This window comes from Hippopotamus amphibius, chromosome 3 (genome assembly GCF_030028045.1).
Source record: "Hippopotamus amphibius kiboko isolate mHipAmp2 chromosome 3, mHipAmp2.hap2, whole genome shotgun sequence".
In the NCBI taxonomy this organism is placed as follows: Eukaryota; Metazoa; Chordata; class Mammalia; order Artiodactyla; family Hippopotamidae; genus Hippopotamus; species Hippopotamus amphibius.
This window is the reverse complement of record NC_080188.1, coordinates 209,284-237,041: the sequence shown is the minus strand read 5'-3', so window position 1 is coordinate 237,041 and position 27,758 is coordinate 209,284. Positions and strand designations below refer to the sequence as shown.

General features: G+C 46.2%; 1 protein-coding gene across 1 annotated transcript; it reads right to left on the bottom strand.

Moving 5' to 3' along the window:
• Positions 1-1,185: 1,185 nt before the first annotated feature.
• Positions 1,186-27,340, bottom strand: LAP3 (leucine aminopeptidase 3). The gene is made up of 13 exons (XM_057728411.1): positions 27,167-27,340; positions 24,730-24,845; positions 23,404-23,458; positions 22,867-22,972; positions 21,610-21,769; positions 20,130-20,294; positions 17,253-17,411; positions 12,903-13,027; positions 11,657-11,745; positions 9,623-9,725; positions 4,598-4,677; positions 2,213-2,322; positions 1,186-1,752 (listed from the first exon to the last, which is right to left on the bottom strand). Exons 1-13 carry the CDS (start codon positions 27,266-27,268, stop codon positions 1,563-1,565), a joined length of 1,560 nt encoding a protein of 519 aa, XP_057584394.1. The 5' UTR covers positions 27,269-27,340; the 3' UTR covers positions 1,186-1,562.
• Between the last annotated feature and the right edge of the window lie 418 nt (positions 27,341-27,758).

The window sequence follows — 27,758 nt, the reverse complement described above, 5'->3', positions numbered from 1 at the left end:
TACTGCTGTTTTGGGTTTGCTGCTCTCTGAAGCCATGCCTTGTCCGTAGTGATTCAGACGCGGATTATACCACCTGTCTGTCTCTGGACCATCATTCTAAGTATCCACGGAGGTTTTGGGAATACCTGGTAGTCTGATGCACCAGCAATGGCAACCAAGTTTTGTCTCAACCAGATTAGATAAGCACAAGAATCCAGGACTACGCCATGCCTCTTGTATCCAACACTCTGGTGAACACAAGGGTTCTATTGTTCTTTTACTTATAAAAAGCCTTTGATAGAAAGGCTTCTATCAAATTCATACTTGGTCTTCTGAATCACACAGAAGAAATCTAAACGTTTTTAGTTTCCTTTCGCAAGCCAATAATTCCACCTCTCCGTTTCCATCTTTTCTGCTGAAGTAGCTTCTGGACATGCATACCCAGAGGAACCTGTATTTACACACTATTCCTGCCTGATTTTAATTCTGATTTAACTTAAATTCATGTTATTTATTAACACAGATATGTGTGTCCATTGTCAATCCCTCTCTATAAGTCAGTTTAGACACATAATATCCATTTACATGTCAAGTTTTTAAAATATCAAATATTAAAAATAACTCAAAAAAAAAAAAAAACGGTCAAACATTTTCAACATCTTAAAAAATAAAGATCCTATTTGTGGGTCATTTGATTCACCCAATACAAATGTAGAAAAGAGAAGAGCTTTCTTCTAAATCTGCACAAATGGAATTTTGATTGGTTGTAGTTCCAGGTGGTAAGCAAATAGTATACCTATTGACAGTCCCTTTTATGGTCTTTTTTCAGTATTTCAAATAAATTCCACATCCACTCAAGTCCCTGAACTGAAAGAAAGCATTACTGTGGAACAGTTAAGAATGTCAGCTCTGAAAAAAAAAAAAAGAAAGAAAGAAAGGATGCCAGCTCTGGAGGCAGACTGCCTGGGTTTACATTTCTGCTCTCCCACTTATGAGCTTGGTGACATCGTTGGCATGTTACTAACCCTCTCTTATGCCTCATTTTCGTCATCTGTAACGTAGGGATAATAGTACCACCTCACATAGTATCACCACGTCCCCACTTCATCACTTGCTTCATGTAACACAGCCAGAAGAGGCAAGTTATACTATAGCAACACTGAGTTTATAGTAATATATAAGTAAGTACCAGAGCCACACCAGGGAGCACAAAAGGTTGGATTTATTGTTTCTGACAATTGCATAGCCACTTTTAGTTTGTTCATATTCCCAGCATCACAAATCTGAAATACAATTTTGCTCCTCAATTACAAACAGATACTCTGAAAAGTGATTAGGTAGCTTTTAAAAAATCAGCATTTTATTGAATATCTTAAAAATCTTCGCCAAGGAAGATATTAGCTTTACCTTTATAAATCTCTGCATAAAATGAAAACCAAATCAAGGCATACAAATTTCATTTTGTTCTGTTTTTAAATACCATCCTTTGTTTCCCTTAAAAGATTTTTATCTATTCATTCAAAAGTATTCTGAAGCCCTACTGCCCGTTTAAGACAGAATGAAGGCATTTTAGAGCATCTGAACTAAGCACTGTCTTGACTGAACCGAAGCAGGAACTCGATCAGGGTCCTCGTGGGCCTCCCAGCCATGCCTTTGCGCAGATAAGGAACCTCGTCTTTGTTGGTCATCACACCTGCTATGTCTAAATGTGCCCACTTAGGATGAGTCACAAATTCTTTCAGAAACGCTGCCGCCGTACATGCTCCTGCAGATCTGAAGAGGAAGACAAGGATCAACATTCCACCCCACGGAAACGTGCACTGCACGTTCTATTAAGACCCTCCATTCTTGCTAAGTGGCTTCTATGACCATACAGCAACGTCAAGCTCATGAGACCTATTAAGAAGTTAATGCAGAAATCACTTTCAAGATCTTCTGACACAGCTTTAAGCATAAAGGATAAATTCCTTTTCCTATGGTAATGACCACGCTGTCCATCTCCTTCCCTTACCATTTGCTTAAAATGACCTTTAGATTTGAAAACATGCAACATTTTGAGAACCAGATGGGAAATACCTTGAAAATAAAAGAGAGATATTAGTGCTTATGAGCACTACATCAACAGGAAATCGGGACAGCTAAGCCTTTTGTGAAAGCGGATTAAAACTGGAAATGGTCATTTTGGCAACGAATGATGACTGTAAAATGTACTTCTGTAGCTTACTTTACATACCTATATTTTCCAATGTTATTAACATCAGCAAGCTGGCAATCTACAACCTGTCTTGTGTAATGTTCAAAGAGAGGCATCCTCCAGACACGGTCTCCCGTTTCAATGCTGGCCTAGAGAACGAACAGGTATGATAGTTGGCAGAGTAGATGAAGCAGGTTCTGACCTGTTACTCTAAAACATGACACAATACAACAGACTCCAGAATTATTTCAGTTAATTAAAAGGTTTACTTAAGAATTATAAAAGAAGCCAGGAATGTTGTAAAACAGTCCTACAAATTTGTAGGGCATTTGCTGAAATCATCAAACTAATATGGGCCTCAGTTTAAATGAATAAGCTGGTATCCTGTCGCACAGATAGGCTTTGCTGTTTTGATTAGGGTCAACTAGTCCTCGTGATGTTTGTGGGCTCGGTGTGCAAGGGAAACACGTGCCTGTATCACTGAAGGCCAGATCGCCTAAGCTAAGGTGACCTCATCAATTCACGTAATCATTTACACATCCATCCATCCATCCATCCATCCATCCATCCATCCATCCATCCATCCATCCATCCATCCATCGTCTACTGAACTGCTGAGCACCAACAGGTGCTGGGGATACAAAAATACTTAATAACTGAGCCATCAAAGGGCCCACGGGATGGTAGAGGAAATAGATAAAGGTTGTTTTAATATACTGTGGTCAAAGGTAAGAGCCAAAAGTGAAAAGTCAGGAAGCAGCAATGTAAGCTGTTGTGTTTTGAGACTTGAGTATCAGGTGAACCCACCAAGGGTTGAAAGTAACTGCCTCCAGGAAAAGAGGCTGTATAGACTGCTATTATTTCAATATTTATGCACGTATAATTTTAATTTTTTAAAGAAGCTCGAATTAAAAAAAAAAATCAAAACCAACAATAATGTTGTGGGTGACAAAGAGGGACACTGGGTGCCTGGCACAGAGGAGAGGCCCCACACCACACCTAGAAGGAGACAAGGGGGGTGAGTTTCTCCCAGAGGCTGGGGATGCAGAGGAAGGCTTCACAAACAGCGAGGTGACACAGGTGAAAGGGAAGCAGTTTAAGGTGGAAGAGAAGGTTAGGACCTTAAACCACATCAAGCATGTGTTCAGGGACATTCTGTATTTGTTCCTGCTGGCACACAGTAAGCTCCCATTAACTACTTGTTGAAAGAATGAGGTGCCACATGGAGCTGTTTCTTAGCGAAGCAGATGCACAGGCTCTGGGGCTCAGGAGAGACAGAAGCCATCAGCACAGAGGTGCCAGCTGAAGCCATGGGAATAGGTGGGCTTCCTGGGTGAGGACTGTGCAGAGTAAGAGCATGTGGCCCAGGACTGAAGTCAACCAAAGGGGTAGACAAAGGAAAAAGCTGGCCAAGGAGGCTGAAACAGAAGTCAGCAAGGAAGGAAACCAGAAGAGAAGATTATCGTGGAAGCCAAGAGCAGGGTGTTACCAAGAGGCCAGAGGTACACGTGCGTCTGGACAAGCTAAGGGAGGCTAACAGACTGGTGATGCAGGGGAAAGCTAACGGCAGTGAGAGTGTGGGGGTGGCAGTGACGGGGAAACTGCTGTTTGGAAGAGGCTGCTGTGAAAGGGCTCGGAGGAGGCACAGAGCACAGCAGTAGAAATCATCCTTCTCACCGCCCGCTAAAGGACCCAGGCAAATCCTATTTCATGATCTCCTACTTGACTCATGACACGTATTTATTAAGAGGCCATTCCTGCACTTCCCTGGTGGCACAGTGGTTAAGCATCCGCCTGCCAATGCAGGGGACACGGATTCGAGCCCTGGTCCAGTCAGATCCCACGTGCCTGTGCACCACAACTACTAAGCCTGCACTCTAAAGCCCTCAAGCCACAACTACTGAGCCTGCATGCCACAACTACTGAAGCCCATGGGCCTAGAGCCTGTGCTCTGCAACAAGAGAAGCCACCGCAAAGAGAAGCCCATGCACCACAATGAAGAGTTGCTCCCACTCGCCCCAACTAGAGAAAGCCCATGTGCAGCAACGAAGACCCAACACAGCCATAAATAAATAAATAAATTTATATATATATATATATATATATATATATATATATATATATATATATAAAGGCCATTCCTTCTTCTACAAAGCTGTCCTTGTAACCTTTGCTAGATCAGGGATATTTTTAAGTCATTTTCACTTCATTCTGAAGCTACTAGAGGAGAGGAGGAATGTGGCATCATACCCATAATTTTGGAACATTTATAGAAAACCACATTGAATTGACTTTGAGTTTTCATTTCAAAGGGAAATCTACAACATAAAAATCACTTTAACACAGGGTTGAAGAAATATAGCATTCTAAGGCTAGAGTAATTAAATCATTTCCATAATTTAGGTCTGTATGTGTTATTCTTACCTCAAATAGTTTGTTCCACAGCCAGGAAGAATTGGTAAAGACCCCAGTGGCACCAGACCCCAAAGCTATGTCCATGGCACCTGTAAGACACAACCCTTAAGGTCAGCGTTCGGTCTCTTCCAGAGAGATGGGTTTCTCTGCTGCTGCACAGACCAAAACTTTAGCCTTTAACCCTATTTTAATGTCTTCCTCATTTTTAAAATAGATGATGTTGGGAAATCCTTAGTGTATATATTTAATATCTTTCTAGTTTCTTAAGCTAGAATTCACCTTCAATTATTAAGGAAAATGCAAAAAAAAGCAAACCTCAAATATCACAAATAATCTCATCTCAGGGATAACCACTACATATTTTTAACATTTCTTTCCAGATTTTTCTAAACTTAAAAAAAAACCATAATTCAGACCATACTGTACATGTCCTCATGCTTTAAACGTTTATTCTTTTGTAAACAAATTCATTACAAGTATTCTTAATGATTTTAAAAGTCCACTGGGTAAAGGTACAGGCATACCTTGTTTTATGACACTTCGCTTTACTGCATTTTGCAGATACTGCATTTTGCACAAATTGAAGGTCTGTGGCACCCCTGTGTCAAGTAAGCCTATCAGAGCCGTTTTTCCAACAGCATTTGTTCACTTCATGTCTCTGTGTCACATTTTGGTAATTCTTGCATTGTCTGAAACTTTTTCATTATTTGGTATGGTGATCTATGATCAGCGTTCTTTGATGTTACTACTGTCACTTGCAGAAGGCTTAAATGATGGTTAATTAGCATTTTTCAGCAATAAAGTATTTTTAAATTAAGGTATGCACACTGCGTTTCAGACATGATGCTGCTGCACACATAACAGACCACAGTGTCATATAAACATAACAGTAGCCTAAATGTAAACACCTGGGATTCCGCGTGACATTTGGGCAACTCTGGGTCATTTGTTCCTTGGGGTTTGGTTACTCTACCTCCCAATTACCTCTCAAACCTACTCACTTCCCTTCAGCATGACCACTGGACTATGGTAATAGTGTACTTTAAAAAAAAAAAAAACTTTTTGTCAAAAACTTCAAATACACACAAAGCAAAGAGAATACTATAATGGACATACAGGTACCCATTAACCTCCATCAACAGTTATCAAGTCACGGGCAAACTTGTTTCACCTATGCTCCCAGACCCAACAGTTCTGAAGCCAAACACAGACATTCATCCTCAACACACACACTTGCACATCCGCCGGAGTTAACAACCAAACGCCGCTCACTAGCCCATCTGGCCTGCCAGCGTCTCCTCAGCCCTTCTCCATTGCACTCAGCACACACTGCTGGCCAGGGACCCTTTCACAGGGCAGATGTGATCTCACAGTCCCCACTCTTAGCTTCCTGCTGCACTTGGCTCCAGACTAACTCCCGCAACAAGCCAAGGCCAGCAGGGGACTGCCGCCTACCAGCACGTGGGTCCCGAGCGTCCTTGCCCCAGCCACACTCTGCTCCTCTCCGTCCCATTCACCGCTGCCCCCACATATCCACCTTGAGGGGTGCCTTCTGTGGGATGCTCTTCCCTCCTCCATTCGGTGACGCCTTCTCCTTCAGATCCCAGCTCAAGCAGCATTTCTCAGAGAAGATGCCTGACCTCTCGGACCTTTCAAATCTCCAGACACACAGGCTCTCGTGGACTCCTTTTAACTCACCTCCTCTGTGCTGGTCAGTGTGAGGATGTGCTGACTGCCAGGCCCCGTGGGACGCAGACCTTACCTCTGTCCTGACCCACCTCTGCAGCCCCATTAAACACAGGCTGACATGAATGGTGTCAACAGCCATTCATGGTGCTGGTTCCTCACTGCACATGGTCTGTCTACGTGACTGCGGGGATACATACACACTCATTAATGCTTTACATCTCAAGTTAGTGGCTTCTTCCATACTTATCCACTCATCCTCAAAACACTCCTATCAGCCCCGTAAGAGTCTTGCATCAGTGTTCGAATGTCTCAGAGAGAAGATGAGCACTGACCGCAAACAAGAATGTGATGTGATAGCCTCTCTTAAAGGAAGAGAAGATGGGAGACATAAATATTTACTGTGATCCAACAGGGATTATGGCTCTAGAGATGATTTCATTACATACTTTAGAAAATAACCTACTTCCTACATAATTACAGAACTAGTACCACCACCAATGTCAGAATTACCATTATTGGGTGTGGGAAGACATTCTGGAACCTTTTTGAAACATTGAAAATGTTGAAGTATGTGGGCCGATCGATGGGATTCAGAATGTCCTGCTTGAGCAGTGGAGGAGCTGAGGGTGCGGGGCGTGGAGACTAATATCACCCTGTTTGGTCCTGAGGGATGGCTGGTTAGCCAAAGACGGGTAAGATTCCTCAGAAGAGGAACAACCTAAGACAGGCACAGCCGCAGAGGGGCCAACAGGGGTGGTGCATAGAGCCTTCCTTATATCACCGTGTTTGGCCCTGGAGGATGACTGGTTAGCCAGAGACGGGTAAGATTCCTCAAGGGAGGAACAACCTAAGACAGGCACAGTCGCAGAGGGGCCAACACGGGTGGGGCACAGACCCTTAATCCTTCTGAGAGAGGTCTCCTGCCCCCAGGGCTGCTTTGCTCTCCACGCCCAGCTCAAATCAGGACCCAGGAGGCAAACAAAGATCATTGCCCCCAGTCATGTGAGGCCTTTGATTGTTTATGGGATTAACCTGGGAGTGTTAGACCCTTAGGCTATGCCGAGAACTCAATAAAAGCAACGTGGGATCAATCAGCAAGGCTCTTGATCCTAGAGGTCTTGAGTCCCCCGGTCCCATCTTTCTCTTCAGTCTGCGTCTGTGTCTTCTTCAAGCTTGCGGCACCCATCACTCACCTCGAGTCGCCGAGCTGGTCTCGGCAATTGGGGGGCATTCTTTCCATTTTCTTTTACAAGGCACTTTTGATGCTGTATATTGAGGTGCTAGCTCATCCATGTTACCAGAATTTTTCAGAGTACAGAAGGAACATCAAAGCGCCAAGGAAGGTGCTAATGTCACCACTCTTGTTCCATCTTAAATCACAGGCATTAAGAAAATGAGAGGGGGCTTCCCTAGTTGCACAGCGGTTAAGAATCCGCCTGCCAATGCAGGGGACACGGGTTCGAGCCTTGGTCTGGAATGATCCCACATGCCACAGAGCAACTAAGCCCATGTGCCACAATTACTTAGTCTGTGGCTCTAGAGCCCATGAGCCACAACTAGTGAGTCCATGTGCTGCAACTACTGAAGCCCACGCACCTAAAGCCTGTGCTCTGCAACAAGAGAAGCCACCACAATGAGAAGCGTGTGCACCGCAACAAAGAGTAGCCCCTGCTCGCCAGAACTAGAGAAAGTCTGCGTGCAGGAATGAAGACCCAACACAGCCAATAAATAAAAGTAAATAAATTTTAAAACATTCTTAAAGAAAAAAGAAAATGAGAGGTACCATGGCTGAATGGCACCCTCGAGCAGCCACTGCTCCTAGAGTCTGCTACAGGCCTGTCCTTTAAAGGTCAATAACATTGGTCCAGTGTCTGCCAGTCACAACAACCTGTATAATCTCATTTAATTTTCACAGGCACCCCTCCTGCCAATGAGGTGCTATTATACCTCAGGACAAATTTTAAAATCAGGTCTTCTCCCTCTAAAGACTATGTTCCTCCTCTCGCTATGAACTTGGGCTTGGAAACTGTTTCCCACTTTCTCATCCTCCCCTTTGAATCCCAGCTTCTGAAACTCAAGAAGGGGCTCAGGAAGTATCTGGGGAACTAAACTGAACCTTGGTCGCCTGACAACGGCCAGAGCAAGTTGAAGCCTCACCCATCAGGTTGCCCTTAGTTACCTGGAACCAACTTTCCCACCTTCTCACACCCTCAGACTTGGGGGAAGAGAAAGGGGGGGGAGGCCTGTGATTCCTCATTTACAGAAAGGGTGCACTACCCCCACCTCAGCACCGCCCCTCAAACACCGGCCCCAGAGCCTTCGCTGTGCAGCATGAAATGTTTGCTGAACTGAACAGGGAGACAAACGACCGTAAGAATACCATAATGCCAGCTTGAATACTGGATTCTTAGCAGATAACCTGTGACTATTGTTAGAACTACATAAAAAAGAAGCATGAACCAATTTCTCTTAAAGCAAAGGCTCACATGACCAGGGGAAGAATTAAAAGGATAAAAAATGATCTGAATTTTAACCTTTAAAGAGGTGAAGACAGCATGAATTTAAAAACAGAACTGTTGGATAAAAGAACACTGGGTTTTTGCAATTAAGCAACGCCCACTGTCGTCCCTTTAGGCATTTATTACTACTCTATAGAGCTGGTGGTGTTGCCTGGCCCACACAGGCGCGGTATTAAAGAGGCTTTCCAGAAACTCCCTCCAGTCTTCACAGTGCTGCAAAGCAAACAGACTTGTCCCCAGGTGCTGATGCTCGAGGGTGTCAGGGAACTGGCCCAAGGCTGGCAGACTAGTACGTGGCACCGCTGGGAGCCACCCCTGGGTTGGCCTTAAAGCCAGCAAGCTTCACAGAACACATTACACGGCCCTGCCTCCGCTACAAGAGGATCTTGCCACCCTTACCCCCAGTGTTTTTATTTCTGTGTAACCGCAAGTATAAAAGCTCAGAGAACACTCAGAGGCATCACATACATTATGATTAATAAAAACAACTACTGACTTTGGAATTTATCACTCATCTTTTCATACCTGTATCAAATGGCAATCGTAATAGAAAACATCGCTTGGTGTAATGTTTAGATGTCACTGTGGATGGGCTGACCTGACCCACTTGCTATTTCTTTTTTTAAAGGTACAGCCTGGGATGTCTCAAAATGACAAACCTAATATTTGAAGCAGTTTACAAATGCAGAACAATTCCTTTGGTGAAAGATCTCTGAATGCAAATGAAGATTTCAGCAAAATAATGCTGAGTACAATGTGTGCACTCGACGCCAACAAATGAGACTTTCTCCAAACAAAAGCAGGAAAAGCATGCTCGCTGTCTGACCTGTGAGGGTGGCGGCATTGATGATGACCTTCGGGTTAAAAGTGTGTGCGTAGCAGAGCGCGTCGGCCAGGATGAGCCTCCCCTCGGCATCAGTGTTATCCACCTGCAGAAAGGGAGGTCAAAAGAAGAAAAAAGCTAAGATGCTACAAATAATGAACATAAAATCTAGGCACTCACAGCAGTGTTCAGCTTCAAGGAAAACGCTGATGTGATGTTTGTCATTGAGTATCAGAAACATACTACCGGACTTCCCTGGTGGCACAGTTAAGAATCCACCTGCCAGTGCAGGGGACATGGGTTCAATCCCTGGTGCGGGAAGATCCCACATGCCGCGGAGCAACTAAGCCCATGCGCCACAACTACTAAGCCTGCGCTCTAGAGCCTTCGAGCCACAACTGCTGAGCCCACGCACTGCAACTACTGAAGCCCGTGCGCCTAGAGCCTGTGCTCCGCAACAAGAGAAGCCACCACAATAAGAAGCACAACAAAGAGTGATCCCTACTCGCCACAACTAGAGGAAGCCCTGGCACAATAACGAAGACCCAACAAAGCCAATAAATAAAAATAAATAAATTTATTAAAAAACCACTACCATTAGAATGGCAATAATGTATTTAATCTGAAGAGCAAATATAATTTAAAAATCCCTGTTTCAGAGCTGATGACCAAATGCTGATGACTTTGGAGGCTGAAAAAAAGAGAAGTGTCTGGTTCACTTTACCATTAAGTTTATAACAGGAAGGGAAAAATATATCAAGATTTCTAAAAACAAAAAGGCTAAAGAGTTTAAGAAAGATACACCAAAGCAGCAGCACAGATCTCCAGACATAAGAACTCTTGCAACTTCAGCAACTTCGTATGTACTATACCCTCTTCTTTCAAGTGGTCCCCGCTGTCATGGGCAGCATGTACATGCACACACGTGCCCAGCGGACAGCCTGCGGCCACATCCCCACGTGCAGCGCCCATGACGCAGAACGTGTTTTCCACTCAAACACGCTGCTAAATGGAAAAAGTTATCACCTCGAAGGTGTACCCAGAAAACAGCCTGCACTTTTACTGCTTTGCCCTGTTTTGCAGGGCTGGCTGCAAATTCATGGTAATTTGTGTGTACAGCTGTGGGAAGACATTCTGGAACCTTTTTGAAACATTAAAAATGTTGAAGTATGTGGGCCGATCGATGGGATTCAGAATGTCCTGCTTGAGCAGTGGAGGAGCTGAGGGTGCGGGGCATGGAGACTAATATCACCCTGTTTGGTCCTGAGGGATGGCTGGTTAGCCAAAGACGGGTAAGATTCCTCAGAGGAGGAACAACCTAAGACAGGCACAGCCGCAGAGGGGCCAACAGGGGTGGTGCATAGAGCCTTCCTTATATCACCGTGTTTGGCCCTGGAGGATGACTGGTTAGCCAGAGACGGGTAAGATTCCTCAAGGGAGGAACAACCTAAGACAGGCACAGTCACAGAGGGGCCAACACGGGTGGGGCACAGACCCTTAATCCTTCTGAGAGAGGTCTCCTGCCCCCAGGGCTGCTTTGCTCTCCACACCCAGCTCAAATCAGGACCCAGGAGGCAAACAAAGATCATTGCCCCCAGTCATGTGAGGCCTTTGATTGTTTATGGGATTAACCTGGGAGTGTCAGACCCTTAGACTATGCCGAGAACTCAATAAAAGCAACGTGGGATCAATCAGCAAGGCTCTTGATCCGAGAGGTCTTGAGCCCCCCCGGTCCCACTTTTCTCTTCAGTCTGTGTCTGTGTCTTCTTCAAGCTTGCGGCACCCGTCACTCACCTCGAGTCGCCGAGCTGGTCTCGGCATACAGCACACAGGAAGTAGGAGGAACAGTAAGGCAGAAAAAACCATCTTAAAATTCCCATAAAGAAATACTTCTGACTGCACGAAAAGCTACTTGTAATAAAGGCACTGCCCTCCCCACAGAGCCCGCATTCTGTAGCCACTCGAGGCAAGTTCAGTGGCTGCGCTGGTTCCTTCAGGAAGAGCCGAACCCGAAGGCTGTGTCTTACACCTACAAACCTGTATGGTCTTCCCATTCTTGGCTCTAACAACATCCCCAGGCTTGTTGGCCTTCCCGCTGGGCATATTTTCACAAAGAGGGGCCAAACCTGTTAAAAAAGAATATATGAAGGAACATGGGTTGTGCCAGGTCCAAAAACGCCACCCATGGCACCGAGGTCACCAGCAGACCCTCAAAAGATGCCAGTCACAGACACCACTTTGACCAAGTGATCAAGTTCAGCATCACCAAAGACCTGGGTGACATTATGTGCACCAGCAACAGGAAGTACACGTCACTCTTTCCAAATAAGTCTAACCTGATTCTATCATGAAGAAATAACCAAATAAATCCAAATCGTGGAACATCACAAGACAAGCTTGAACCTTTAAAAACTGTCAGTGTCACGAAAGAAAAAAAAAGGGGGCAAGAAAAGGTTCTAGATTAAAGAAAACTAAAGAGACATGGTGAGCACAGGCAAGGGGTACTCCTTGAGCGGCTCTACGATTTCAAAAACAAACAGGAATAAATAAATGTGTGTGTGCACAGACACACATGAAACATACATTTTTTTTGACAACTGGGCAGTTTGGCTACTGCCTCAATCCCTGGAAACGACAATGGCATTGTCATTACACAGAATGTCCTTACACAAGCTGAAGTATTCAGGGGTGACGTGTCATGATGTCTGTGATTCACTTTCAAATAGTTCAGCAAAAGAGGAGGAGGAGAGGGAGCAGGCGCATCGGACAGATCTGGACTGCAGTCCCACCTCCCCACGCGATGGAGCCGACACTGGGCAAGTCACGCGGCAAACCCCCAGCACGGCGCCTGGCATCCTGCACTACAGAAACCGCTGCCTGTATACAGAGCACTTTTTCTGTCCCAGGCACTTTCTGTGTGTCCAGGCATTTAACCGGCCACAACCCACTGAGGTAACGGCTACCCTGACTACTCACTGAGTGTTTTCTGTTGGAGTAAACCGCAAACTTGACATTATGTGCCCCTGACTGCTAACCACTTTTTGCAGGAGCAAAACAAATCAATTCTAGTGATAGCCCACCGTGCAGAATACATTTAACTCTACCAGTGCAGACAAGATAACACTTATCTCAGCTAAACAAACATCTTCTGTTTGAGGAAAACCTATTTAAAAATCATTTCTTGATCTTTTCAGATTAGAGGAAACCATGTTTGTTGTTTCCGTTCTACCATTTGACTGGATTCCAGAAGCTCTCCAAGACACCCTCCCTTGCCCCCTCGCACCTACGATGTTGATAGGCAGGTCCAGCTTGGCAGCAGACACGATGGCTGAACAGATAGTGGCGGCTCCTCCCATGTCAGCCCTCATGAGGTCCATGTTTGCAGCCGCCTTGATGGAGATGCCACCGCTGCGGGGAGAAGGACAATACACCATGTGCATAGCAAAGAAGGGGGCCAGAACCACTTTCCTAAAATGAATGTGTAAGTTGAGGGTGAGCTACCACATACAAGCACCAAGAAATCTCCAAACTGAGAATATGAATGATTTCAACATTTAAAAAGATAATATTGTGGTTTTTATAAAAGACACGAAATAATTCCAGAAATACAGGTGGGTATCATAGCTCACTTTATTTCTACCTGAATGCAATTTCAGCAGTGTCACTGGAAACATTACTATATCATGCAGTCAATGCTGCTCAAATCCCATCTGAACTCCTGACACCCACACAGATTTGTCTTTTCAGCAAATTTTATAAATTGATCAACTTATTGAATCTGAAGGTCCGAAGCTGTTGGGGAAAGCTGACAAGCTCATGGAAGATTGGAAGGATCCCTTTCAACTCCTAGGAAAACAGGGAGAACTTGTTCTGGCGCCCTCAAGGTGTGCTAGATCCTGCAGGTGGCAAAATACAACCCACAGGCAGAAGATGCTCGTCCAGAGCCTCAAGACAGTGCCCAACAGAAGAGCTGAGAAAGATTTCAATTAGCAAAAAACCGAAGTCACTGCCCCAAACAGACTTCTTGTGCTAGTGACTTTTCTGCTCTCGGTTTATAAGAATCAGAAGGACTGGCTTCGCAGGCTGGGCGAGGAGCCAGGGGTTTCTACTTTGAGTTCTAAGTGGATTCTGCTGCTGACGCCTTGGTGAGCGCGTCGACTCCTTGCTCTGACATCTGCTCACCTTAGAAATCGGGTCCTAATTCTCACTCACCTCCAAAGCACTTGATAGTTAAGGTGGTTGTTATTTACACCTAGAATTAAAGATTATCCAGTAGCTCAGAATAAGAAAAGAAGTATACTCCTGGTCCAAGAAGTCTGGAGATAACTCCATGGGGCAAGGAGAGCACGCTGGTGCGTGTTGTCCTTCTATTTACTCCTAGGCCACTTCTGCTCGTTCTAAATAACCACTAGTCAAAGCTCAGCAGTTCTCTCTGCTCACCTTTTAGATTCCCCTCCATTCCATCCATTTCTCTTCTCCTGCACGCATCCTCGTTGAGGCTACCACCATCAGTCGTTCAGATGGTTGCCTGCTTCCTATATATTCAGGTGTCCCCATAGCAGTCGTACCCCTTCATGATACACACCACTACCAAATTTTTACAAATAGGTGGAAAAAAAAAAAACCAAAAAACCACAAAGAACCTCAATGCTTTTTATAAGCATATAGTAAAATTTAAAATGGATCAAGCCTTAAAAGCTAAAACCATAAGGCTTATCAAAGAAAACACAGACTTAGAATAGGCAATAATTTCTTAAACAGGGCAAAAAAAAAGTATGAGCTATAACATTAAAAACTGATAACTATACCTCATTAAAATTAAAAACTGCTCTTTGAAAGGCACCACTTAAAAAATGAAAAGGCAAGCCTCAGAGTGGAAAAAAATATTTTCAACACATCTGTCTGAAAAAGGACTTGTATCTAGAATACATTTTAAAAAAACTTATAACTCAGTAAGACAAACACTCCTGTAATAAAGGGCAAACGATTTGAACAGACACTTCACTACAGACGTGCCAATGGCTAATAAGTACCTAAAAAATGCCAAACGTCATTAGTCAGAGAAATGCAAAGCAAATTTCGAAGAAATACCACTACACACTCCCTGAGTGGCTAGAACTAGAAAGACACCATGAAATACTGGGGAGTGTGGAGAACAACAACCTGTACACTGGTGGTAGGAATGCAAAATGGTATAACCACCTTGGGAAACTTCGCTAGTTTCTTACAAAGTTAAACGTAGTTATTATACAACTCAGCCCTCCTTTCCTAGATATTTAACCAAGAGAAAGAAAAACATATACCCACACGAAGACTTATAGATAATACTGGCTTTATTACTAATAACTCAGAACTAGAACAACCCAAATGTCCCTCAACGGTGATTGGATAAACAAATTTTGGTATCTCCATACAATGGATTATGATTCAGTGATATAAAGGAACAGATTACTGATATGACCAACAACATGGTTAAATCTGAAAGATAATATGCTGAGAAAGAGGCCAGACATAAAAGATTCCATGTAAATGAATTTCTGGAAGAGGCAAAACTAATTGACAAAGACAGAAAGATGAGTGGTTGTCTGAGGTGGGCGTGGGGAGAGGATGACTGCAAAAGAGCATTCCCCAAAATTCCCCAAGGGAGTTTTGGGGCATGAGGGAAATGTTCTGTTTTCATGATAGAGGTGGTTGTTGCAAGGGTGAACACATTTGTTAAGCTCACTGAACCAAACAATGAATGGGTGAACTTTATATATAAACCTCATGTCATTCTTTCCTTCTGCTAGACACCCTTCAGTTACTTCCAACTGTTCAAAGTCCAAAATCTAACCAGGCCCAGAACAACCCGGCTTTTGCCTCTCTCTCCAACTGTGCCTCGCACCCTGCCGCAGTCACACTCTGTCACGGCCACTCTGGCATTCTTTCAGTACCAGGAATTTCTCCTCTTCCGTCCCACTTGCGGCCTTCACCTAGCCCTACTCCCTGCAGAACTACCTCCCTTATCATTCACATCTTAGGCCAAAACTGTCACTCCTTCTAGGAAGCCTTCTCTAAACCCAAAAGACTAGGTCAGGCCTCCTTGCTAAATATTCCCATAGCAAAAAATTCAAATACAGATTTAAAGGAACAATAAACTTCACCCTGAGCATAAATGTTTCAATTAAGAAATTAGCCCATGATAGTATAAAACCATCACAATTAGCAAAATACTTAAAAACAACTTTCATTCTCTAGTTTTTATTTACTGGAGTATTTTATTTTTATTTTATTTTACTCTTTTTTTTGGCTGCGCCATGCAGCTTACAGGATCTTAGTTCCCTGACCAAGGGTTGAATCCAGGCCCCCTGCAGTGAACGTGCGAAGTCCTAACCAGTGGACCGCCAGGGCTGTAGTGTTTTATAATACACACTTTAACACCACAGCATATGCATGTAACAGATAAATATGCATACTGTGAGTGGTACGAGCTTGAATCTTTTACTGATGGGCTACATAATGAAGATCATCTGGAGACCAATGCTTTAAAGGAGAGAACGTGAACTAGTGGATGGAAAACACGGCAGGCATTACAACCTGCTAGTACAAGGAAGACCACCCTGGAGGCCAGATCTGCCCAGGACAGAGGTATCCCAGTGCCTAGAAACGCCCGTGGGTGGGTGGGTGTGTGTGTGTGTGTGTGTGTGTGAGAGAGTCATTCACATTTCAGATGGAGTTCCTGAGTGGGTGCAGAAACACAGCAGGGGACACCAAGAGCTTACGGCGCTCTGGCGGCATCTTCCAAAAGCAGCTTCTATGGACCATATTTCCTGAGATACAAGTTCCCTTCAAAGGGAAATTCGGATGGCAACTGTATTTCAATTACTGTTAAAAAAAAGTAAATGTAAAAAATGCTATATTTTGTACCCCCAAGAAGTCCTATAGTTGAAACAAAATTAAAAAACTCAATTTGTTTTATCTAACCTAGTTTTTTGATCAAGTAAGCCTTTTCAAGTCTCACATTTAATTCGCATCCCGGAAACTAGTATTCAGTAGAAAATGCTTTCCATGGGAAATAATGACTCAGACCATCTTTTCCAAATCAGCTTCTCCCTGGCTGAAATAACCAGAGACAGCTTCGGATACTAAGGAATGTTTACAGTTTAAGGGGATTAATGAAAACTAGACTAGTCAGCAAAAAAAGTAACCTGAAGGAAGCAAAGGGAAGACAGCATGGTCCCACACAGCTGCCTCACCATGATTCATTTGGAAATCCTTAATATCCACACAGGAGAATCAAAGTGTAGGGTGGAAATAATTGAAGACATTTTAAACACACAGCTGAGTTTGACTTCCGATCCTATTAGTTATGGGGCTTTGAACAAATTATTTAATCTTTCTGAGTCATGGTTTCCTTACCTGAAGAATGCACAACGCCTAGCTCCTAGGGATAAGATCAGGACTAATACAGGTAAAATGCCTAATAAAGCCCCTGACACACAGTAGGCATTTTATAGGTGGCAGCCTGGTACATGTAAAGTTAATACAAGATGTGACCAAACACCATGCTTCTGAAGCAAATTACACACCAAATAACACAACGGCACACACAGCATTCACCAAAACACAAAGCATGGGTCCAGTGAAGAAGTACCTGTCAAAGGTAATCCCCTTCCCAACAAACACCAAGGGAGGTTCACTTGTGTTGGGGCTGCCTTTGTAGTGAATTTCCAGAAAGACTGGAGGCTCTTCGGACCCTCTGGCCACACTCAGGAATGATCCCATTTCCTGTTCCTCAATCCAAGACTTGGGTCTATAGGGCAGAAAAGGAAAAAAGTAACTACACGTTGCTATTTCTATTTCAACAACTTAGAATAAACTCATCTGTGTGTAAAAAAGTATACCATACAAGCTCTTACAATATACACTTCGACTATATACAATATATAATATATACTATACAACACTTCAATTATCACCTCCTATCTGCTTTCTGTATATTCTTGGGTCAGTCACTTGATCCTGTGTCTGTTTCCTCATCTATAAAATGAGATCAATGACACCTCCATCAAACGGTTAGCCATAGAATGACTAAGAGAATTCATGTATGGTATGCAGCACAATGTCAGGTAATAGTGCAGAGTCGATAAGCAATCATTACTTGATTTTTCCCCGACCCACTCACATAATTCTAGTTTTAATTTAAGATGAAATTAGCAAGGCTCTGAGACCACAAAGGGTGCTTAAAGACAGCTAACGGGTCCACTGCTTTATTTTTGGTATTTCTGAAAAAACCAAAGCAACAACCAACCAATCAACAAACAAAGAACCAACAAAGCTACACTCCATTGATTAAACTACCTATTTCTTTGCTTTTATAGAATTGCTGGAATTCAATCTTTTTAATGCTGTCACACTACTACTTCTCACAGTTTGAGATGTCTGACTAAAGTAGGAAAACTAGTTATTACTTAATAAACACGGGATCAATGGGGGTAATTTAATGAGAGTAGTCCTTAGTGCCAACCAGAAAACAGATGCCACATCACTATTCCCCCTAGGCTGGGGACACAAAAGGGCTTTGTATTGCTTTCTGGCCACAGTAACTAGGCCAAGGGAGAAATCCTACTCTCCTACAGACGGACCAGAAACAACCTCATTCAAGGAACGCTCCTCCGGCACCCGTCTAGCCATTTGTTGAAACTATTAAGCTAGGACTTCATCACAGAGAGACAGCCATCCAACTTCAGAGGGAAAAGAATATAAAAATGGAAGGTATGACAATAAAGACAAAACACTTCAAAAGAAGCGAGGCTGTATAATGTGAGCATTTTTAATCACAAACCCAGTATTGATGTTTCATTAAAGTCCTGCCCTTCTGGAAGCACAGCCTGTATGTCTTGGATTTACACCCACCCATGCTAGAGCAGGTTCTATACAGCTGCCCCAGTCTAATGGGTTACATTCTGCCCACCTGACCTGCCTCATCTTCGGCCGACTTCCCTTTGCTCCACCTCAAGCCTTGCAGTTTCCCAAGGCCACTGCATACACGCTCCTGCCCCGAAATGCCCTGCCCGGCTCTCTCATCTATTCACTTCTAAGTCACCTCCCTGTCTCTGCTTAGGCACCATTTCTATGGGCAAGCCTTTGCGACTCTTCCACAATCCTCCCTGGCTTTCTGCTCCTGCAGCACCCCCTGCACAGCCATTTCCCTGCCTAGTCCTTCCTGCAAGGTCCTCAGTTGTCTAAGGACAAGAACCACCGCCATCCATCTTTGTACGCCAAGTTCCTAGGCACACAGGAGAGGCCCTTACTGACGATGTGTGGCCGCACAGCCACAATCCGCTGACACAGCACAGCTCTGGTGTCTCTAAATAAAACAAGTTACAGTCTTTACCAAGACACCTTTGTGGAGACTAAACATAGCAACCACTCCAGAAATTTTATCAAGCTCTAATACTGCATTTTCTATAGATTACACATTTTCTTCTCTATCCAGACCACAGAGGTTTTCCTGAAAAATGTGAACTCTAATCACAATAGTGAAGAATCCTTTTAAATGGAAGTGCCCTTGAGAAGCAACTTTGATAGTAAAGGATTCTTTAGGTAAAGCAAATATCTGTCGATTTACTTTAATCATAAATCCCCAAATACTCAGACTTGGTTGGCTTAAAGGGTCACGGGGAGTTCCTAGGAGGGTAACGGGGCCTGGAGGGGCAGCCTTCTACATCCAACAGCCTGGCTGCTGACAATAAACCTCAGGGCAGCCCGGGAACACCAGCTCTGGTATCTGATCTAGCTAAAGGAAGCTACCAGGCAGAGATTCTCCTTCCATGCCAAGGTGGGTGTGCTGTGTTCCTCACTTATGTGAAAAACAGAAAAGACAAAGAATTTATCAAAACAAAACACAACATGTACATTCCTCAAGAAGGTAACAGAGTTGCCATTCGATCCAATAATTCAATTCCCTGGTACATGCCCAAGAGATGTGAAAACATACATCCACACGAAACCTTTTCCACAAATGTTCACAGCAGCATTATTCAGAATCCAAAAAGTATAAACAACCCAAATGTCCATGAACTGATGGCTGGGGGAGAGGGAAACGAGGAGTGACTGCCAATGGGTACAAGGTTCTTTTTACAAAGGTAACGAAAATGTTCTAAAATTGGTTGTGGTGACAGTAGCACAAGTCTGTGAATATACTAGAAGTTACTGAATTGCATACTTTACATGAGAGAACTGTATGTGACATGAATTGTATTTCAATAAAGCTGCTACCCACCCCCCCCCACACACACACACAATATGTAGTGTGTAGTCATAACATTCTCTCACAAGCAAGGCAAGATATATGGGAAAAAACCTCACACTGAGCCCTTACCCCCACTTGCGTGTGGCTGCTGGTGGGTCACCTCACCTCTTTAGTTTCAAGTTAATTCTCTGAGTAATAATTCTCTGAGAGAGCTGCATTTTAGGATCTCTGTCTGGCTCTAGCATCATATGAGTCTATGACATAATCCTGAATTACCTGATGTGGACGTCAGTTTTACTACTAGCACTTTTGAGATTCTTCTCAATAATTTCGGCAAATCTGGTTGGCGTCATCTCATTGGCGGGTGTCTCCATCAAGCAGCGTGCAAGGTTCTGCCCAGAAGCAAAGAGGACTCCCCTTTGCCAGGCCTCCTGATCCCCACTGGCAGAAGAAAGCACAAGGTCATCGTCAGACAACCTCTCCAGAACAATGACCGTGGTTCAGCTAGGAGGGCTCTTACTGAAGACAACCAGTGAGAAGTGATGGACACAGGGACCCGGATTTACTCTTTGTGATCTGACCCAGGGAGGCAGCCGTTATGGTTAATAAAAAGCTGGAGGACACAACCCCCACTGAGCTGAGCTAGAGGAGACCTAGAATCCTCACCTGTATGAAAAAGGGGTTGGCCTCATGGACTTCTGGAGCCCTAAATCTGCCCCCCAATCTGACGGCAGAGGCTTCCACAGAAAGGTCCACTTCGCCCTCCTCCCCTGAGTGTGACTGCAGTGAGCTCCCCTTGCTCGCTCCTGCTGGGGAACTGAAGGCCTCCCGCCTTCCCCCTGCCTGGGCTGGGACCCTGGACTTTAACCCACCAGAGAGCAGGGTCGGCTTCAGAAGATAAAGGGCATGGGGGAGCTTCCACAACGCTGGCACTTCTTGCGCACGAGAGGAATTAATGTGGGCGGCACAGGGACGGGCAAAACGACACTCGTGGTTTATGCAATTCACCACGTGCCGCACACGTGGATGGGTTTTGTCTTCTGATCCTAAGAGCCCCACGAAATCCGATTCACAGCTCTACTCAACGGATGAGGAAAATGAAGCACACAGAAAGTTCAGGCCGTTCACTGAGGGCACCCAGCCAGGAAGCGGGAGCCAGATTCAAAGCCAGGCTGACTGGTTGCAGGGCTCTCATGCTGACTCACTACATCAGAGCTGCCAACCACAGGGCTGTGCCAAGACCCACGCTGTCCTCCCAGCACCGTCTCCTGGGGGTCTCACACTGTCTGCTCTGAAACCCAGGATGGGGCTGGAGTGTAGCTGGTGCTCAATAAACCTGCTCAAAGACGAGTCTCCCCACTAGACCAGGAGGGCAAGGATGGGATCCCTGCATCTGCGCACCCCTGGCGTTTAGCCCAGGACCCGCTGGGTAGGTGGAAATGATCTGCATTAAAACCTGCTGGGACCTGTCTGCCATCTTGATCCCCCCTCCTGTGGGGGCCAACCAGGTATGGTTTCCTAGGAACCAGCAAGCACGGAGGGGCCTGGAGAGTCAGGGGGAAACATGCACAGGATGAAAGCCGGGAGCAGACGGAGGCACAGTCCTCAGACTCCTCAAATGGCTATGGCCCCGGGAGAGCCACAGACAAGCTGCTGGGCAGCACCTGATGCTGAGAGGCAGGCACTGCCAGGCAGGTCCAAAAGGCCCCGCCATCAGCGCACAGGGAATGGACCTGGTCCTGGTTTCAGCCATCACCTTCCATGAAGCGTCGCTGACACGGCCACCTTCTTCTTCTGCTTCAGGTCGTCATACTCGTAGAGCCCGAGCACTGCTCCTTCGGCAGCCGCCTGGGCGTCTCCACAGGGGTCCACCTCCACCGACGGGACCTCCAGGTCCTGAACCTGCCTGCACCCCGCTTCACAGGGGCAGAGGGACCAGAAAACGGGAGTCAGTCAGGGACGCCTTGGAGGGCAGAGGGCCAGAGGCCTGGGGTGTGTCCTGAGAAAACATCAGGCCTGACACTTGACCTTTCGGAGCCTCCACTTCCCCTCCTGTACAGTGAGGACATGCACACACCTCACAGGTAGTGGGAGGACATACTGATGGATAAAATGACTGGTCTGGTTCCTCACAAAGTGGGCCCTTGGGACGTAGCTGCCATTGCTAATCACTTCTGAAACTGAAACACAAGGGTCTCCTAATAAAGCGTCCCAGTCAGCAGGAGCTTGCCCGCTTAAAAATGACAGAGAAGTGATGACACTGAAATTATATCCAAGGAACTGAGCAAAGTCCATTATTAACACAGCGTTTATGAATACCAGGTCAGCAAAATCTCCCTAATAAAAGTTATGATATAATCACGCAACATGAACTTTGAAAGTACATTTAACAAGCACGTATGACACACATGGGGCCAAAGATCAACCAAGCTATTTATCACCACCTCAGCAATGTTTTTCAAAGCATCTTTAACCACAGTCTCCACGGTGAGGGCCTCGTCCTGCCACTGAGCTCTGAAGGGACCCAATGGCACCTACTTCAACTTTCGAACTGTCCACATGACAAACTGGGACAGGCACACACCTGTGATAATTAGTGATAAGCAAGCACCTTGCACTTGGCATCCGTTTTCTCTGATTTGCAAATGTGATGACTCCATGTGATTTAAAAGTTGGACAACACCAGGGCTGCACTGCAAAAAGGAAAAAAATCTACTCCCCAGGACTTTCTGGCAAAATGGAGCTCTAAGCCAATACTGCAAGAGGGAACATATGGTCCTCAAACCCCCAGACACAAGCTAAAGAAATATAAAAATAAAATCCCGTAAGCCAACCTTCTGTATCTAAAGTGAGGCCAAGCATGTTGGGTTAGGGCAACGGAATATTTGTTGAGAGTTATTTGTGTGAATGTGGGAGGGATGGGGATGGTAACAGGACAAAGGGAGGGGGACACAACCTTACAGAGTGATCCTCAGGAATCTTTATCAACATTAAATTTCAAAAGTTAAAGAACCTGCAACGGCGACTCTGATGTTTTCTTTGCCTTCATGCCAATTTTCCTGTTCATCAACTCCGGTTGTCTTTTTGCCGAGACCAACTACCACCACGCTGGGGAAGTCCTGGTCCAAAAAATACACAAAATCAGCTGCATTACGCCTTTAAAGCATCCATTTGCATCAAGAAATGATACATGAGCTTGCACACAACCACCCTAACCTCCTCACAGGACAAAGCTCACAGTGGAATCTGGTTGTTTTAATTTTTTAAGCCCTGTTATCTTGGTTAAATTTTATAAGTGTGTTGGAAGGGTAGAGCGAGGATAACCCTGCTGTGTAAGACTAGGGCCACTGACTGAGGAATCAGGAAAGCCTGCAGATTGAGGAATACAAGAGATGCAACAGCTGACAAGGATTTACGTCTTTACAATCTTAACTAATACTTGTGGCTTAATATGGGGATGAAACTAACACATAATCCGATACAAAATTTTCTGCAGACTGTGCAGCCACAGAACTTGGCGCATATAAGACACCTTATCTTCATCTCATACCTCATGCAGACCATGAAAGGTTCGGGTTTTGCCTGCCTTCAGGGGTGGTCCAGATCTTAAACAAGAAGAAACACCTGTGTTAAGAATTATAGTTTCCTCTGCTCCACTGAAAAGTGACATCAACAAACTTGACGCTTCTGCAAATTTTCTGCACTTATGTTTCTACCAAATAGAGAATTCTCTCAGGCCAGACTTCTCAGAGGCAGTACTTCTAATTCTAGCTCAAAAACTTCCAGATTAGATTTAATGCAAACTTACTTTAAAGCAACTACAGAAAGCAGTGCCATGGATGTGTAATGCAGAGGAGAGCCGAGCACTGGATGGAGGCTGACCTCAACCTTAAACCTAACAAAAGATGCAGGAAACCAAGCTAAGTGGCTGACTTGACTGCAGTGTGTTCAACTTGGAGGTTTTTTAGGATTTATCTACAGGTGGGATACCGGGCAATTTAAAACAAAGCAGGTGGCAATGCACAATTACAGCCCGAGGACTGGATGCCCTGGCACCACGCAGTCAGGAGGACAGGCTGTTCTGTAGGTTAGCTTTTGGGTTAACGAATTAATTAAGGCACTTGAGAGAGCTGTCCGCTGGTGAAGGACTGGTAATTGACAGGGGATGCAAATTCTGTCATCCAATAATTAGACAACTACTCTAATTACTAGATGATACTTATCTGATGCTAACAGGCTATCTGTAATCCAAATAATATCTAGTTGCAGTTGCCCACGTTGACACCTGCTTCTGTTCAACGTGAGCTCAGAAGGACTTGGAAATGCCAACGTCTTCCAACCTTCCCCAGACCCTGGCTAATCCAAGAGTGGTTAGAATCTCAGGCCCCACCCAGACTTACTGAACTGGAAGGTGCATTCTAACTGCACCCCCCAGGCGATTCACACATCCTTTAAGATATGAGAAGCTCAAGGCTTGCAGCCTCTTCAGGCTATTTTGAACCAGCCCAGGTTGTTCCCCGCAAGTGAAGGGGAGATAAAGAGATAGAGAGACCAGTGGGAAGGGGTGGGGAGAAATGAACTGGAGCCAGGAGGGGGAGCTGAAGAAATCTGGTACTTTCCAGATCCTTTTGGGTCAGCCTCTCACAGTAAGTCTGCAATTCAGCTGAAGCAGCTGACTTCCCAGAATTGTGGACCCACCCTATACTCAACAGCAAAGTAGCAGTGCACATTCCACAGACACATACTTTCACTTCCACTAAGGTCGCAGCTGGTGTATTTCTGTGCATTTTCGTCCACTAACAATAAAGCACAGAAAAGACATTCTCTTTCACTTTCAGGGCATTTTAAAAACTGGAACCCACAGATGAATACTTACATGTTCAAAATTTCTCTCAACTTTCCAGACACCAACTTATTAAAATTCTCTCCTGCGCTTGTAAACTGGGGCACATCATCTTCTTTTTCTTTGCTATAGATTCCTAAAACAAGGCCCTGAAAACAAGAGAAAAGGTGAATATAATTAAAGTAGATCCCTGAGAGGGACTCAAGGGTTCCCAAATTCCAGAAAAAGCTAATCATTTCAACAAAACCTTGTTCCCCTCAAGGAGAGAAGAACAAGACCAAAAAAGCAGCAGGTGCTGGGCAGTCAGCTATACTCACATCCTGCCTAAATGTTTCAAATTCCTGCCAATGCAAGAGTGCAATTACTCCCTGTCCTGGTCTTGATGGTCTCTCCCTAGAGCTTTCACAACTAGAGGGCTGCCTTCACTTTCAAATAAAGAAAAGCAGAAAAGTGCTTTAAGAAAACAATTCCATTTGTAACCAAGTCAGATCTGGAAGGGGTTCAGAACATGCCCCCCCAAAATATGCCACTGTGGCATATTGATTACTTTGAGGTGCAGGCAGCTGAGAAACAGCAGACGCAGGAAGGGCTCTCTGACCACCCCCCACCCCCACAAACCCCCTTTGCTTTCTATCTAAAAGCTGGTCATAAAATTTCCCACGAGAAAGCTTCCCTCCCTGTACCAGGAAGAGGACATTCTTATCAGACTGGGAGTCAACACCAAAATGGATCTGTACAAACAAACCTACTAAAATAACCCTTACCTTCCCTTGGTTTCCCCCACTTATTTCCCAGCTCTGTCTCTCAAAGGAGCCTGCCCTCAGACTCCTTTGCCTTATCACATCCCCACAATTTCTCAGTCTCTGTTTAAAAAGGTATATAAGCTTTCGAGCCTATAGGCTTCTTTGGGTCTTCGTTTCCCTTTTGAAGATTTCCATGTACACACAACAATGTGAAATAAAACTTGTATGCCTTTCTCTTGTTAATCTGTTTTATGTCTATTTCATTCTGAGGTGCAGCCCTAGAACCTAGGAGAGTAGATGTAAGTTCTCCCTCCCCTACAGCCTTCAAATGCAAACCTGCAACACTCTGGGATGCCATCCCAATGAAGCCAGTGGCTGCACTTCAGGAAGCAAGTACTCTGGCCACCTCACAGGCTGGAAGAGAGGAAAAGGATGCACCTTCCCCAGGAGGGGCAGGGGCAGAACATGCTGTCCAGCACTTAGGGGCTCATCCTTGCATCTCCTTAAGCCCCAGGCCCCAAACACCTGAAGTAAGGAAGTAAACCTAGGAATCACTATATCCCTCTGCACAGCAATTCATGACTTTAAAAATGTGTCCTGACTTAGCGTACCTCTGTGAGGTGGAAAGAACAAGTAGTCTTCTTCCCATCTGATGGATAAGGAAACTGAAACCTGGTCTGACACCAGCCTGCGTGCAATAGAAGTGGGCAAGAATCTGGATGCCTTCCCTCACAGTCCTCTGTCTTTTCTACAGAAGCCCACTGGTACTTAGACCAAATCACGTCCTGTCTTTTCCAACAAAGCAAACAGGCTTCCTCGGCGTTAGTACCCTTGCCAGGTTCTCACTTTCCTAAGACTGCCCAGTGCCTGGGATGCCAGGGAACCAAGCAGGCAGCTGATCAGACAGGACACGGATGTCACCTGAGTAGAATGTATCTCCACAGTGTTGACGAGAGCAGGGGACAGGCCTCCGGTCCCTCGGCCATCTGTGATCTGGGGGGGGGGCCTGAGCTCAAGCCCCATCTGGAGCACTCCCGGCCAGGGACAGTGCTTCCGGTCCTCAAGCACGACTCCCACACGTGTGCTGCTCCCACCGAGTCGCTCCCCTTTCCCAGACCTCCCACGACCGAACAGGGACCCTCCTCACAACGACGTGGAGCTCAGTGAGCTGGAGGCGGCGTTTCTTCTGCAGGACACGTCTCCTTCTAAGGTGCCCAACCGATGGGTGTCCCGGCAAAGCGCGGTCCCCTAGGCAGACGTTACCCTCCTCTAGAAACGCTTCCAGTCCGCGTGCTCCCGGCGGACCTGTGTGCTCCCAGCCTCCCGCTTCGGCGTGGGAGGGAGGCCCCGGCGCGGAGCCCCGGGCCGGGGCCGGCCGACTCGGGGGCCCAGGGGGACGCTTCGCCTCCCCACACGCGGCCGTCCTCCCGGCTGAGGGGGGACCAGTCCCGGCGCCGTCCCCCACCCCCCGGGCGCCTGCGGGGACGCGGCAAGGTCCGGAGGCGGCGAGGCGGCAGCGGCGGCCACGCCGCGCGCCGAGCTCGGGTCCCCGCGCCGCCCGGCCAGAGAAGCAAGGCGCGTCCTCGGCTCCGGCCGCCGGCGCGCACCGGGGGCTCTGCGGGGCCGCGCCGCCCGCCTCGGGGCCCGAGCCCCGCACAGCGCGGACCTCCCCCCGCGGCCGCCGTCGGCACCTCCCCTCAGAAGCCCGGGCGCCCGCGGCCCCTCACCTTCGTCATGTCCGCGGCGGCCGCACCGGCTCCCCAGAAACGCTTCACGCTCAGATGTCGGGCGGCTACTCGCGCGGCTGCCGGAAGAGGCGACCAGAACATCTTCTCGGCTCGGCTCCCCGCCCCCCGCCGAGCACGTGGCGCCTGGAGGGCGGGCGCGCGCCCGCAGCGCGGCGTTTGAGGGGGCGGGGAAGGGTCAGGGGGCGGGGCTGCGGGCGCCAGGGGGCGGGGCGGCACCGGGAGAGCCGCGGGGCGTGCACAGGCGGACGGAGGCGAGGAGGCGGGCTCTTCCGGCGCGCGCTGGAGAGGGGCGGGGTCGCGGTGGGGCTGCACCGAGAGGGGCGGGGCGGGGCGGAGAGGGGCGGGGCGGGGCGGGGCGGGGCGGGGCGGGGGCGGTGAGATGAAGCTGCTGTCGCTGCGTTGGCTCGACAGCGACGCCCAAGCGGGTCGTGAAGACCCTCCTGCTGAGTTATTTTTATTAATTTCCTCTTTTTGAAACTGTTTTGAACTTCACCGGGTCCAAGCGTTCAACATGGTAAGGCAGCCCAAATACTGTTTTTTCAATAGCGCTCAGTGTTTTAATACACATATT

Bases quoted from the DNA above. Each gene is read 5' to 3' on its own strand.
- LAP3 (XM_057728411.1), bottom strand. From the start codon at position 27,268: ATGTTCTGGTCGCCTCTTCCGGCAGCCGCGCGAGTAGCCGCCCGACAT. The intron at 17,412-20,129 runs GTAATTCAGGAT...TCTGCCCTATAG, and splicing joins AAAACTGACGTCCACATCAG to ACCCAAGTCTTGGATTGAGG. The intron at 4,678-9,622 runs GTCAGACAGCGA...TGTGTCTTACAG, and splicing joins CAATGCCGCCACCCTCACAG to GTGCCATGGACATAGCTTTG.